At 34.8% G+C, this 16,525-nt stretch overlaps 1 protein-coding gene across 1 annotated transcript in view; it reads left to right on the forward strand.

The window, feature by feature from the left end:
• LOC138704895 (catalase-like) overlaps positions 1–16,525 on the forward strand; it is a 56,725-nt gene that overhangs the window by 7,269 nt on the left and 32,931 nt on the right. Inside the window, exons 2-5 of the mRNA XM_069833289.1 lie at positions 2,274–2,448; positions 4,925–5,066; positions 8,445–8,595; positions 16,098–16,277. Of these exons, the coding sequence (XP_069689390.1) occupies positions 2,274–2,448; positions 4,925–5,066; positions 8,445–8,595; positions 16,098–16,277 (648 nt within the window). The remainder of the gene's footprint in view (positions 1–2,273; positions 2,449–4,924; positions 5,067–8,444; positions 8,596–16,097; positions 16,278–16,525) is intronic.

The raw sequence follows: 16,525 nt of genomic DNA on the forward strand, positions 1-16,525 counted from the left end.
CTAATAACGATCCTATTTTATAATGGTAAAAGAAAAAGATTAGTGATAAGTTTTATTAGTAAGCAAAGAGTCATCGGTAGAAGAGAACAGGTTAAAACGAGAAAGCAAGGAGTAGTGAAACGTCAATTGTGAATAAGCAAGAGGTTAGGTATAGCTTACAGAAGTAAAATTTTTGGAAATATTCAATATTTTTTTCCTCCATTACCGTATCTTGTACAATAATGAAAATTGGTATGTGTAAAATACAGTCCTTCTGCTATATGAAAAAAAATATTTTTGCGATTTAAAAAAGTTATTTATTTATTTTTTTCAAAATTCAGAATGTTGACAGTTCACTGTGCAGTGATGAAGCGTTTCCCTCATAACTCATAAACTTGTTAACTTTTTCATGTTTTCTCTCTTTTATTTTATTACTGAAACTCATGTTTACAATATCATTCTCTTTCAACTATATTCCTCAATAAATAATATTTTTTTTTATTTTGTGTTAGAAGAAAATACTGATATTTGACCATTTTTAAAATGAATTTATTTTTTATCAGACAATCTATCAAAGATAGAGAAGTGATCTTGCATCATGTTGTAGATATGACATGCATAAATACTGTACATACACATAAAAATTTCATCACAGAATGTTGGATAGTTTTTGAGTTATGTGGGAAAAACTTCATCACTGCACAGTGAACTGAATTTTGAAAAAGAAAGTAAATAATTTTTTTAAATTGTAAAAATATTTTTTGCATATAGCAGGACAGTGTTCTACACATACTAATTTTCATTATTGTACAAGATACAGTAATGGAGGGAAAAATGTTGAATATTTCCAAAATTTTACTGCTATAAGCTGTACCTAACCTAATTCATTAGGTTTATTAATAAAGGTGAGAATAGAGGAAATTCGTTGCGAAGGGAAATAATCGATTATAGTAATTGGTGAAGAGTGAATTAAAACTGTTATAGTATGAAGAAATGAGTAGTGATAAATATAAATAGGGAAGACTCGAACGATAGAATTTGAACGGGAAGAAAACTGAGTAGGTAAAGAGTAAGACGAATATTATTAAACATTTTTTGGAATAAATAGATTTATTTTATACATCTTGATTACACAACTTTTAACACTTTATCACTTCGGAAAACGTATTATGTGTCTTTCTCGTGTTAAATTTACATTACCTCGTTAACATGTTTCAGCCTGTTAACGAAGTAATGTAAATTTAACACTAGATTGACACATAATACGTTTTCCGAAGATTTATGTTATTGGCGTGTAATGAAGAATATAATACAATAAAGTACTTGTGAGAGAAATAGGAGGAGGTATCCAGTTACAGATAAGAGAGGATCGAAAGAGGCAAGCAGATTATAGCAAGACAGTGAAATAGCGAGTATTATTAGACTACTAATAGTTTTTAACAGTGATTAGGGAAGTGTTAAATATAAACGTATTTTACACTAAGAGGGATTAACAGTATTAGTTATGAAAATGGGATTAAAGAGCATTTCGACATGAAAGTGACAACAAATGAATGATATAGTGGAACCGTATACAAAATTGTGAGATCCACATTACATTAATGTATTTCTTGACACGAATTATTATACTATATGAAGAGTCCACTGCAAGAATGATGGATGTCATTTGGAATACATTTTGCAGGAGAAGCAATTGAAAGTTTGAAATGCTTAGCGCTCAAAGCTTAACTGTGATTTTCCGATCATTACTGGACAATGACTATCAGTGTTAATGCCATGTAACTCTCTATGTACATTATATATGTCTTAAGCTATGCATTGACAGTCTTGGTTCATTTTCGACAAAAAAGTGACATCCATCATTCTTGTAGTGGACTCTTCATATCATACCATAGCAATAATTAAAAAAGGTTGCAAAGAGATGAGCAGTATTAGGGATATCATTAAGAAAGAGAGAAATATTAGCAAACGAATGTACGATAAGTTTAAATTACAATAATATACTTATAAATGAGTAGATGATGACGTAATTGTTATTGGAATATTGTAAGTGTAAATGTAATAGATGGTAATGGTGGGTCAGTATACGAAGATGTGATGTCCACCATTACACGTAAAGAATTGTTGATAAATATATCGCATTGCTGTTATTTTGCATTTACTTTTATATTCAGAAATTCTCAGCACTCTAAATAACCAGGAAAATAATGTATTTAAATATTTTGTTTAATCGTGTGTTAGCTGTGTTTTCGAAGTTCTTTTTACATCTGAATTATTACAAAACTCTCTCACAGGGGAATGTGACCATCATCCGGACAAGCTACGGTACTCATGTGGACGACGTTGAGAACACTTTAACTGCTGGCCATAGGGGACCTATAGTGATGCACGACAGCGTATTCATGGATATAGTCGGATCCTTTGACAGAGAGAGAATTCCGAGCAGAACAGTTTATGCCAGTGGCACAGGTCAGTTTATCAAAGTGCTCTCCAAGTACTTCTTGCCGTTTGCAAATAAGCGGAGTAATGTGTCATACAATTTTCTTCACAAGTATTTTTTATGACATTTTATTCGTTACATACTATAGTTTATTTCATATGAAAAAAAAAATAGTACGGATATTTTATGTTACACTTTTAAATAAAATTATAGGTAAGGCAGATGAAAATCTTCCACTTCTGCAGAGGCGTGTGGGCATGAGGCCAGCAGTCGACTGGTCGGTCCAGGTTTTTGTGGGTTGTTGCGCCGCGAATTTACTTTTTTAAGGCGGATGAGAAGTTGAGTGAAATTTAGCCTATGATTGGCTCAAATAAGGATTAATTAAATTACAGACAATCATGGAATTGAATAGCTTTAATATCTTCTGCGGTACAATGAAAATAACTTTAACAAAAAAGAGAAAGCTTACTACAGAGTTGTTATCGGTTTGGTTTACCGATGTATCGGCGCATGGGTCCTCGGCGAGGACTGCGGTTGCGGCCGCCAGAATTAGTACCGTAACAGCCCAATTAAACTACAACACACTTATATTATAACAGATGCTGAAAATGTCGACCCTCCTGACTCATACAAATGGCATATCATGTAAATGTTATCGTTCATTTTCTCCAATCGTTCCACTGAAATTCTTGTAATTTCTAACTTTAACTTTCATTCCTGAAACCATTTGCAGTAATTCACTCTCAAACATGGATCACCTTCTTTTACAGTATGCACTGGGATATCTATACCCATAAGGTTTAAGATATAATAAATGTATTGTTTCTTGCAGGTGATACAGGTACGCCAATTTACTACCTAACTTTTTATAGTAATATTTCGATGATCGTTGCTGTATTGAAAGACCTAAAATCATGAATATCTTCATTTATCATTCAGAATCATTTCTTTTAAAATTACTCTCATTATGTTTAATAAATCCTCTGGTTGAGGTTCTGTCTGATATGTACAGTAGTGGCAAAAAAAACCGGACCGACCCTTGTAGCTGATTTCAGAGCCTTGTTCACTCCAGAGCACGATAGACTGGTAACTAAGACTTTCGTGGTTTGAATCCTGCCTGGGAAGGAAACTTTTTTTTTTTGTTCCTTATTCAAATTTATTCTCAATACTTTTCGATTGCTGGTAAAATTCATGTTCTGGAAATAATAAGTTAATTAAGTAGTAAAATATCTTTGCAATCGAAAAATATTTGGAATAAATTTGAATAAGAAAAAAAAAGTTTCCTTCCTAGGTAGGATTCGAACCACGAAAGTCTTAGTTACCAGTCTATCGTGCTTTGGAGTGAACAAGGTTCTGAAATCAGCTATAAGGTTCGGTCTGATTCTTTTGCCACTACTGTACATCTACAATCAGGCAGTACATCTCACTTGAAAATATGTGTCAGAGGAAGAACAATTGTTTGTGTGCATCCGAAGTCTGACTAGTGTAATATGTAGCTAGTCGGCGATGTATGCAATGGAGGGGGAAAGAAACTGGCTACCCTACTCCATTATCTCCTGGCCTAGTTGCCTCATAAGTGGTGCCTTGTTGGTATCACTTTTGAGGTTCAGACCTGTCTTCGGACAGTTGACTAAACAACAACAATGTTTAATAAAGTTGAGAAACTTATTTTGATTGACGAGAATAGACAGAAAGCTTCTGAACACCAGTTGAATATGTTGAGCGTACTGTGCAGGAAAAATATCGTAATAATTGTTTTTCAAAGACTTCTCTATGACACGAAAACAGCGGTCGTTAAGAATAAACTGTATCCTATAACTCAGAAAAGCTATGTAGCCTACAGACTTAGCAACAATTTGTGAAAACGTTTTTATCGCACTAGGCCTATATATTTACGCTAAATTCTTTTCCCTGGCACTTGTGCTAACTACTTAGGGACGACATACAACGAAACAGAATGGATGTTTTTATCTGAACTATTGGTTCGCTTGTGACCCTGGTCGCTCGTCCTTTGATCATGCGTAGTGCCTCATTTCTGGGACTTTGAAATTTATCTGTGGTCCATCAATTATTTCTAAGACTGTACAGTCATATAAATAGAGGTAGCTTTTACAATAATACAGGGTGTAACTAAAAATGTGAGAAACCTCTGGGGAATTGAAGAACTAACATTTTAAATGTGCTAAGTGCCAATTTTTCAAATTTAATTTTATTCAATCTAAGGTAGGAATATCCATATGAGAATATCATACTAAACTGTCTTTGTCGTAGCTCAACTGTAAGTGACTCATTCGTGCGCCAAAAGACAGTGTTGTAGGTAGCTCAACATGCATTTCGCAGTGTGTTTTTTTATCAGCATCTCAGAAAGCTGTTTTTGGTGATCAATCACCTGCTAGTCCCAGTCTTATTAAAGCAATGAAACTCTAATTCCCTGTCCCGGTATCTTACTGTTCCCACCATTACTATTTCAACAATTTATTACCATAGCTGTTGTTCATTTCGTAGGAGCTTTTGGGAAATTTACAGTGACACATGACATTACAAGGTATACAAAAGCGAAACTGTTCGACAAAGTTGGGAAGACTACAAACGTTGCAGTTCGTTTCTCACGCCAAATGAATGACAGGGGAACAGCGGAAACAACAAGGTAAGTAAAAGGTTATTACCAAAATTATATATTCAAACTTCTATTAGTATCAAAAATCATACAGGCTAATATTAAAATGGTACCTGCAAAATTGGTAAAGGTAGCAAATTTGGTTGGGACTTTTCAGAGAATTGCATGGCAATAGAGATTTTAATAAGTCCCACGTATGGATATGTGTATTGAAGATGGATCGTGGAAGAAACACATTTTCATTCATGTCATCCGTAAGGATTCCATTGTGCTATAGGCATCCAACAAGGAAAACTCAGTGCGCAGAAACCAGCGGGCGTGACTGTCTCGTGCAGATGACGCATGCTCTCGTTCCCAGTATGCTCTCACGCCTACTGTAGGGGGGTAAGAGGGGGGAATAGAATGTGCGCCGCGAGGAGTTCGAGCTGAGTTTTGCTTGTAGGATACCTATAGTTCCAAATTTTGATGTAGTAATGAATGGCAGGAACAATTTTCCTGAAATCCTCAAATTCAGGAACCGAATTGTTTGCGGATCGTATATTCACGACTCTGGACTCTCGGTTTCACGTAATTTCTTCCCGAGAAAAGACGTAGGTCTACCAAGATTTTTTTTATCAACATTAAAGTCCATCGTTCTCGGCAGGTTTTGAAGACTGTATATATGAATCCAATTGTAGGGTTGGTAGCCACTAAACCAATACAAGACATTTAGGCTCATTTATTGGTGTTGTTTAAGGAGATTTATGTTTTGTGCGAGGTTCCAAGTATTCCATAAATTTACTAGCATTCATTGATGATATGTTGATGTTAGCAGAAGAGAAGATGGTCCTAAAGGATTTGCTATTGGAGCTAAATGACAGTTGTAAACAGTATGGGATAAAAATAAACGCCAACAAGATTGTTATCGGGATAAAAGTAGACAGACTCAGAGAATATGACCATGTATTTTCACGACTTACTTTTGGATTTTAATTTACATTCACGACTAGTAGATTTTTTATAACAAGCCTGCCACTGTAGCAACCTGCAGTAACTTTGTTTGCCTACTGTACAGTAAAATATTTCGAAGAGATCTTCCTGTTTATCAACAGTGAACTTGGAGAAACATTTCTCCTGGCAGCAGAGGTAACGGGTGCAAAAACTTAAGGCTCGTCTCCACTATTAAACATTTAACAACAACATGTTAAATGTTAAATTGTTTACCGTTAAAATCCCAACATGTTGATTGAACATGTTAATGCTAATTTCATTTAACACTTTGTCCACACTGTTAAACATGTTAAACTTGACTTTCTTTGCGTAGTCCACCATAAACAGTCTATGAGATTTTAATATACAGTAGATAGTGTTTTATTTTCAAACCTTGGAGAATGGACTCAGATGATGATATGACTTTTGTAATTGCCTCTATTGCTTGTTACAAGGCTTTGAAAAGGAAGAAAATGAGAATGTGGATGCGGCAATATCTTAGTAAAAGACACTATGCAGGATACATTCTAAACGAGCTTAAAGTTGAATACAGTATCGATTTGAATTCAAATATTTGCTGAGAATGTCAGAACACGATTTTAATATAGTGCTGCAAAAATACTTCCTGTTACATCAAAGAAATACATAATTTAAGAGCAGTCATTTCATTCAATTAAAAAAATTACAGCGCGATTGATTATCATAGGACCTATAACATGATAGATGTTAATTATTCTTTCCGAAGTTTTACGAACGCTGACATACATCACCAAATACGACCATTACTGACATCAACATAGCATTAACGTTTAGCGTACGATGAGAGTGCGAAAACTCTCTATTATATTCTCGAGAACACTTAAATAATAATTCCAGTTTTCTAAAACAGTCGGCCTTCTTAGTTTTGCCTGTGTATTCTTTTTCAGACACATCCCACAAACAAGGCCTTTCCATCAGAGCATTAATTTTATTCTAATGCATTTTCTTTCGTCCACTCCATTATTTCGAACAACTTACAGCCAACACCAATGATAGTATAAAAATGATCAAGATACGCGCCACAAAATCGAAACTTATAGTTGTTGCTATGGAAACTGTACGAACTTTGCCGAACTGTACCGACGCTGCACGAGCAAATGAATTGACTTGACATGTTTTCCATTTCTGCTGGAAAACACGCCAACATGTTAAAAGTGTTAAAGTCAACATACTTAGTTGACATGTTAAGTCAACTGAGACTTGAAATGCTCATATACATGTTAAATTCAACATGTTTTATTTAACATGTTGTTGTTAAATGTTTCATAGTAGAGACGCGCCTTTACCTTCAACAATAGCACCTTTCGAAGTTACACACGTAATATCATGTTGTTTATTCATTTTTCTATCTTCTCGTTTTAAGTTCATTTTCATGTCCTGTCTCCTCTCTTTTCGTTTATGTTCATTTCATTCCATTTTGAAACAATTCAGATCGCACACAGATCACAACTGCTACACACAACACAATTATACTGCTTGCAGTGCCTGCCTCAAGCTGACTGTGTTCATGTCTGCTGCATTCTACAACTACGCAAGGGTGCATGGGTTCATTCAATTAGCTACCCTGCCCCCTGTTTACAAGATATCGAAACGAAACTACATAAGCGAGTAGATTTTAACACGGAGAATCGAATTAAACATTCTCCCGAAAAAGGGCCTATAGACCCATGGGCCTTTTTTTCGGCTACCGCCTCAATTCTAAATTTCCGGGTCTAAAATACTCAAAACTAGAAGTTAAAATAACAATAATTTCTCAATTTTCAAGTATATTTCACTTTAAAGTAGTAAGTTCTATGGGATTTTTAAAATATCGCAAATATAGCACGTACCTTAGTCTCCCATATCCACCAGTAATCGATGAAGATCGTAAAAAAAAAGAAAAAGAAAATGCGTCTTTTCAAACACGGTTATCGAACATAAATTAAGAGCTCGGCTTCAGGCGGGGATGGGATAAGAAACATCATAATTCTGACTGCTTTTGCAACACAAGGGCTGCACAAATAAGCGTAACTATAACAAATCTCGTATCCTTGAATATTATAGTAATTACAAATTCCATACAATATGAAAATATATTGTGATACTCAATTTCTGTCTTTTGCGCGGCCAAATAGCGAAAAAGGACCACTGTGCGCTGTCTGTTTGTAGCATTGTGATTTCAAGGACCAATTCAGTTTCCTTTTTACTCTATTTCTCCTTCTGTCTGCCTTCTTTTTTTCTTTCGACTTATTCTTCCTGTATTTTCCACAATATTAATTTGAACACTTGTACTTCTACTACGGTATTTGGTTAAGATATCTTAAATAGCAAAAGTGAAAATATAAATAAATGTAACATCACATTTTATAAAGTGCTATGGAAATCCCTATTTAAATAATTAAATTCCTCTCATTTTTGCAGAGACAATTTTGGAATGTCGGTGAAGTTCTACACTCAAGATGGTATTTATGATTTACTGTCTTGTAGTTCTGAAGTATATTTTGTGAGAGATGCCATGAAATATCCACTGCTGGTCCATGCTTTTATGAGAAATCCTGTTACAAACATAAAGGTAATGAGAAAATTATATTTTGAAAGAAATCTATAACAAGAAAACAGAAGTTGCGAACAAACCCGGTCATTTCCAAAATAGTTTTTTTTTTTTCAGGAATTAGAAAAAAAAAAACTGTTGCCTATCGAGCCTTCACTTTACCCCAAAGTGAACGACAATTTTATTTGTCGTGCATGCTCCGTCCGTTGTTCTAATGGTCTGAATAATCATGATTTTAATTATTTTCTGTGGATTTTATGGAGAAAAATCTTTTGGAAATGTCCGGTTTTGTTTGTAAATGTGAGGGAAATGTTCACTTTTGTTAAAAAAAAGCTATTTGATATTTAAAATAGTAAAACATACACGTCATTTACATCAACTGTATCATGGAATAACTAATATAATATTACAATCTTACATTACGATTATAGCATTATATTATGGTAATTGTGTAGTAAGCATCGGTCAGGCAATCTCCCAGCAATAAGAGTTCAGAGCACACAGGCTTAGATTACCAAATACTATATACATATATTTTAATTAAATTTTGAAAATCAAGTAAAATACATTTAGCTCAACTATGTGAATCCACATCGCAAGAAAAAGAAAATATGAATTGAATAGTTTATCTCCCTAGATATCCTTCACTTTCATTCTACTGTATCATGAAAAAATGAATATATTATAACTGAAGCCCGGATTTCTAAGCAAAATGCATATTCTTTTAAACACTTTTAAAGATAAGCAGAAAGGTTATACTTCGTAAGACACACCTAGATAAGCAGTTTTAACTATGTTTGTTAGTGCTTATAAATGCTTATTTCGCAGGAAAACGTTTTTGCTTACTTATTTTACGATTTTTAATTAAAACAGCATATTTTACCCAAAAAAAGTAATTTTAAAAGTGCATATTTCACTCCTAGCCGTCATTTATCACTGATTTCCTTTTTTTTTATTGGCTAATAAAAAATTAACTTCAATCGAATGCGTAAGAAAGCAATGGTAGGGTAAGACCCAGGATATTGTGAAATAATACTGCATAGTTCTAATTAGGAAAGAACCTTGGGATTCCCCGCCAAGTTTCTGCGACTAGGCAGGGTCAATCGGTTATCGCACTTTTCGCGTTATCGGAATGATGTCATGTGCGTGGATGGTGAATCCCCGAGTTCCAAGCTGCAGTGTGCAAGTTGTGCAGCACGCGTTGGTTCAATAAGGTGTGTGTGATTGCTGGTTGTTGTAGTTAAGGAATGTCACCCACAAAAACCTCTCAATCAGCATTCTTACGCAAATGCGTAAATGAGTTTTGAAGTAATATTTTCAGTGAGGAAGGCAATGTGTTATTGTTTGGTGTGTAAAAAGAGTGTTTCTACGAAGAAAAAAGATTTAAGAATAAATCTAAGTTAAACCAGCAACTGATTAAAAGCAATGTGGGTGAACAATCGAGTTCTAGTGATACATTTTTCAATAATAATAATAATAATAATTCAATAAGGTAGCCTAATAATAATAATAATAATAATAATAATAATAATAATAATAATATTAGATATCTACGAAACAAATAATTTATCATAATATTTTCGTGTATTCGTTTTTTGCTTATTTTCACCACTTTTCGTGCTTATTTTACTGTTTCCATGTATTCGTTTTTTCTTATTTTGGTGCTTATTTTCACCATTTTCCTTGCTTATTTGCTTGGTTATTTTACTGTTTGATTGTGCTTAGAAATCCGGGCTTTAATTATAACATTGTTACAATAATTTCAAATAGCAGTAAGATATTATCACTCTTGTACATAGAAGTGGAAACGACCGATTTTGAATGGATTGGTAATTGCAACACATACAGAGTGTTGGAAATGTCAGTTTTTTTATACAAAACAGACAATAGAAATATTGGCAATAGTTTGATATTGTAATTATCCGGTTTTGATTGAAAATACCAATTTTAACACACTGTTTCTCATGGAAATATGACCGACTTAGAATAAAAACAGTAACATACTCAGAAAGATGCCTGTTTAAGCACACCGAAACCACAAAACAACTTATTTTTTGCTTTGGTGGAAGTGACCGGTTCTGTTAGCATCCTCCACTATTAGTCACTAATGATTTCGAACGATAATTTCGATTATTTAATGATGACTGATGTCATCTTACATTAGTTTAGAATGGATTTTTTTTTTCACTTTACTCACATTTATATTATATTTAACTATAGGTAGCATATATATATATATATATATATATATATATTAAATTTAGTGATTAAAAATAACTAGGCAATTTTAAGTAAATCATAAATTCTTGTATACAGTATCTCGTTCACTCTTAGAATAATCCTAACTTAAACAGGCAAATGTTAGGATGTCGAGATTGTGACAAGATTAGAGTGGGTTAGATGAGGGAAAAGCGGAGCGGACAGGTTGTCGATGGTTCAGGTGTTTTGAATGATAGATTGTCTTGCGGTCGCTAGCACGTGGTTAATGCTCCCATTAAGACCCAAACTAAGAGCGGGCAAACTATTGTAATAACTTTACCTAAATGCATAACGTAAGTGGATAGTAGATCACTGCATAACAGTTAAACATTTGAAGAAGTTTAAATTATGTATTTCTTGCAAGCTTAATTCGAGGTTCTACGACAAGATCAGAGAACGATTACAGTCACTAAAATGAAATCAAACTTCAGTTACATAATGTGACGGCACACTTGTTTCGCAGACATTCAGAGAACGTCGGCCAATAGCGGTAAGACTCTATCGAAATAAAGCTATGGCCGCTGTTTGCCTTCGCGAACTCTCGGCGCAATTCGATCAGGATACATCATCGGTATGGGCCGTGGTGTTATCTTGCTGAAAATACGCGGTGAAACTTTCCGCATATATTAATTCATCACCGTAGGTAGAAAGTTGGTACCGGTACAAAAACAGTAGATTTCATTTGAGTACAGCGAGGAGTACAGATGTCACCCGCGCCTCTCCCTGCTCCCCCTGGCTGCAGACGATACGCAGTTCACATCAACGCATAGTATCATTCTGTGGAACTGTATACATTCGTGAATAGCTTGAAGAATATTGTTAATTTATATTAATATTTTAGTTTCTGAACAAAGTAAGCTATTCTGTTATTATTGTATTATTTACGTAATGTTAATATTATGCATGATTCCAAAAAAGTAAACTCATCTGTTGTTAAATAATTATGCAAAAAGGAGTGTGTAACACGTTTATTTTTTCACGGATTATCCTTCGTTAAATGTTGACGTCTCGTGCTGCTATGCATTCAGGTTCGTTACAGTCCAAGTTCAACATCGGAATTAGGATGCGAACTTCCTAGCTGCCATTATAATAGAAACGAAAAATTTTCTTGAAAATAATTATGGGTTTAATATTATATGCCACATACGAGATACACTATTAAATTCACAAAATAGTTGTTCACCTGATGATAGTAAGAAATACTGTATCATATTTCAGATTTGCTCCAGTAACACCTTGTGACGTAGAAGAAATATTTTCAGAGTACAAATATTGTTTTTATTATTTTTCTAAACATAAAAGAAGTACCGTATTTCCTGTGATAAAATTAAAATGTTTACTGTTATTTGTTATAATGAGGCTACTTTGTATATTATTTTTATATGTATGGGTAAATTACTTTAGATTGGGAGTTACGAAGTTTACAATTATAAATTATTGTTCTTTTTATATTATTGTTTTTTTTAAGGTCGTGGCTGATTGGAGCAAATATTTGGTTATCACCCGGCTGTATATGTTTGTCATTCTGGTTCACTGACATTGCTACTACTTTTCATTCGGTAGAGATATAGTCCAAACTCACATAACTTAACAGTTTTTGTACCAACTTCCTAGCTCTGTTCATCACACATCAGACTTCATTTTTGAAACTGGATATTAGAAAATGTTACAAATAAAGGGGGAGAATAATCTCAGATCGTGAATGAGGTTCCACTGTAAGATGAAAAAATACAGGTGTGATGTACCGTCAGCTCCCAAAGAATTACTAAATGGTTTCTTTCTCAAGAAACAATCAACAGTGTGAGGTACATAGGTCACATTTTAGAAACATTATATGGTGAATGAACATATCGTCATTGTTCCTGTAATAACATATTTATCGATTTTCAGATTTTTGCTCTATTAAATAGGTTAAATAGTGATACAGAAAATAATAATAATAATATATGTAATTATATTTCTTTCTTTTGAAAATGTAAGAATTCACAGTCTCCTATGTACGGCTGCCATAGGATGAATAAATGTGTTTTTTCCTCCTACTGAAAAATTGTATATTTTGCACATAGGAGTTATTGCAGGAACAACGACGATATGAGAGATGTTTCACGGCGTATTCTCTTTAGGATAACTCCACAGCTCATACTGCTTACGTATGTATCCATGATCGAATTGCTCCAAACGTTCGCGGAGGCAAACAGCAGGATGGAGGTTTTACCACTTGTCGGCCGATATATAGTACGTCAACTTTCGTTAATACTCCCTGTTTTACATTGCAGTGAACTTTGGGTATTACATAAAAAGGCGAAGACCATAATCATGCTACAGAATTAAGCATGTTAGAGGCCATATTAGAAATGAGACAATTTATACTCAGTAGTACATACATTGCAAGAAAAGAAAGATAAGTGGAAAGATTATTTATAATATAGAAAGAATAGAAGATAAAAGGCATCTCAGAAACGAATCTGAAAGAGATGGACGTAATATCGGAACAGACCATAAGGCCTACACCTTGACTGTATTAGGGAAAACATAAAATAGACACGGTCTTTAACGGGAAGAGAGCGGGACATGCTGAGAAAGTGCTAAAGAAAAATTGAGAGGAAGATGCTGAACATCACAATCAGATACAGACTACGTAACGAAGACATAAGGAGCCAAACACATCTCAAAGACGCAGCAGTAACGGCCGAAAAGCTGAAGAAGAAATGGACACGTGATGCGACTCAACACGAACCGGTGGACACATCCTTACGACGTGGGACCCAAGGATTGGCAAACACAACGCTGGAAGACAGAAGACAAGGTGAGCGGGCGAACTCAGATCAAGATTCGGCCATCTATGGTCAAGAACAGCAAAAGACCGACAACAATGGAAGCTCAACACAAAGTGACTTGCACCCCAAACAGTGACTAGTGAACAGTGGACCCTTCAGTGTTAACCTAGACAACATCCCAAACTATTACATTACAAAAGTGACCATCATTCCCGGAGTGGCTAACCGGGAATTGCTTGACAGTCACCCTGCATAGTCAGATGCCCCTTACCCTTCACGGGATTTCGTGGTTAATTTTATTCCTAATTCTTAATATAACAAAATACAAAACAAATATGTTAGGCATCTAGGATACAAAATTCTTAATCCAAACCAGCTGTAGGAAATGAACACATCAGATAAAGAAACAGGCGTGGACCGAGATAGGAGATAATTTTGTAATATGGTATTGTGTATGGTTTATTCTCACTCTAAACTCTGGTCCTGCTGGCCCTTCACATTTTAGTATTCGGGCCAGCAGTCCCGTTCATACACTATTTACAACTTATACACTACCCGATGTTAATGACCGACACCTATTCTTAATTCCATTGTTCATCCACTATATCTTTCATGTTCGTTCACCACACTTACTATATTTCTGCGTTTATTAACTATTCCTTTTTCCTTCTAATCCTACCTTCTACTTTTTCCTATTCATAATAAAAACATACCAATTTCTTTTACTGCTCCGCATTCTCACAGACCCTACTTATTTACAATTACACTACAATCATTTTACTGTACTATAGTCTTAGCTAGACCTACACTATTATTTACTTTACATCTATCTATATTACTTCTTTGTCCTACTGATACCTATCTAGTCTAATCCTACTTTTAGCTCCTCTACTCTTACTATCTTTACAGTACGTCCTACTCATTCCCACTAATTAAATAAACTCATCATGACCCCTTCTCCTCATGCTTAAACACTATTCATCCATATTCACTGCACAATTAATCCTTCAATCCATTAACACACCATTTCCTTAGATTATACGATGGTTTATCCTTGCTGCTCCCCGCCCTATTTCATCTATCTGCTCTATTTACATTCTCTATACTTTCACTTCTTATCCCTAATCCCCCTTTCTTTTCCCTATCGTCTTTCTTGTGCACCTTAACCTTTCCCAGATGTTGACTCACATTGCCTTTATTGCTTTCGCTGACACCACAAACGTCTACTGTTCTCCAACCAGGAGATAAACCGTGAAAGGAATGTGCTTACTATTGCGTCATCTATTGGAGCGAAGTAGATAGATAATATTACCGTTATTACATCAGTTTAAATATTATGCGCTCTCCTGCATATGTTATTTCCTTTATGGAGGGATTAAAAGACCAGGAAATTAACCGTGATCTAATTTTGTAACGAGGGTAGTATAAAAATGTGTATATTAGTGTTATCGTTTGTGCTTTGAGAGATAGCCAATAGAGATATGAGTACCCACGTGTGTGACCTTATGACATCTTATGATATCAACATTCATTCACAGCATCACCCCGCCGCCTCTCATTCCCTGGAGACTTTCTCGTGGTTGGAGTACAGTACATTACCGCTCTCATTCACTTGACACATTACACTCTTATTGTGACCTTGTGGTGACGTCACTACAGAATTTTGTAATTTGAAATCAGAAAAGAAAAGGAAAATGCTTAAGTTTATATGACATCTGCCGCTGTGAGTGGATATTGTGCACAATTCTCTATGAGGTAGGCCAGGGTTCGATATCTTCTACCACGGGACTGAGTGACTGTCCTTTGTCTTATATTGACTTATGTCATTCGAACAGTGGTCTCGTGTCTTGTTAATCTAACGGCTTGAGACGTCCACAATGTGAGTGTTGTGAGTGTTTAGTGTCCATTCTGTAATTCATATAGAGGGAAGGAATTCTTACCATCAGCCATGTTGAAGCTCAGAAAATAAGATGCGACTCTATGAGCTTAAGAGAAAGGAAAAGAAAATAACAAGAACTTACATTACTCAATTCATAAAAGTACTGAGCATAATACATTATCAAAACACGTTTTGACGTACAGACCGAATTTACTACACATTTAATATCACCATATAGGCTACACTAGCATCGTGCATCGCAGGCGCCATGTTCGGTTCAAATTTGTCGATATGATAAAGTTCGCCCATATTCGCATTGCAGGAGGAGGCCTGTCGTGTTTATTTCACCTTGTAAAAATATTCACTGTCCTCCATTCCCAACCTCTCATGCTTTTAACAGCTTAAGGATTTTAGTACAGATCTAGCGATTATTTTTTCATATGAAATAAGATGAAGTTTTTAATGTCTTGGTTGCTTCTTTCATGTTCTAACGTTGCAGGACACTGATAGGCACTTCATAAAAATTTGCAATTATACAAACTTCCTGTAACGTATATTATAATAAGAAACTGTGACCGATTTGTATAATGCAGTTTATTTTATTGCAGGATCCGAATATGATGTGGGATTTTATCACTTTGCTGCCAGAAACGACGTTTCAAACATTGGTTTATTTCTCGGATCGTGGAACACCACAGTCTTATCGACACACGAACTTCCATAGCGTGAGCACTTACAAGATGGTGAATGATTATGGAAAGGCAGTCTACGTCAAGTTCCACTGGATGGTATAGAAAATGTTCATATACATCATAGATATAAAACCTTGTTTTCATGTTTGCAGGAATTACTTGTCTTCACAGGTACTATCTCATATTAAATGACTTTTTATTACTAGTCAATATCGGCTTACAAATTGGACGAGCCGGGTTCGATTTCAGAGGTTTATCTCTCGTCAATAGGGACTAAACTTATGTTTCTAGTATTATATATGTACACTTCTGTATAAAGACACAATTTTGTTCCTCGTTATTCA

The sequence above is a fragment of the Periplaneta americana genome, chromosome 8 (genome assembly GCF_040183065.1).
Source record: "Periplaneta americana isolate PAMFEO1 chromosome 8, P.americana_PAMFEO1_priV1, whole genome shotgun sequence".
Classification (NCBI taxonomy): domain Eukaryota; kingdom Metazoa; phylum Arthropoda; class Insecta; order Blattodea; family Blattidae; genus Periplaneta; species Periplaneta americana.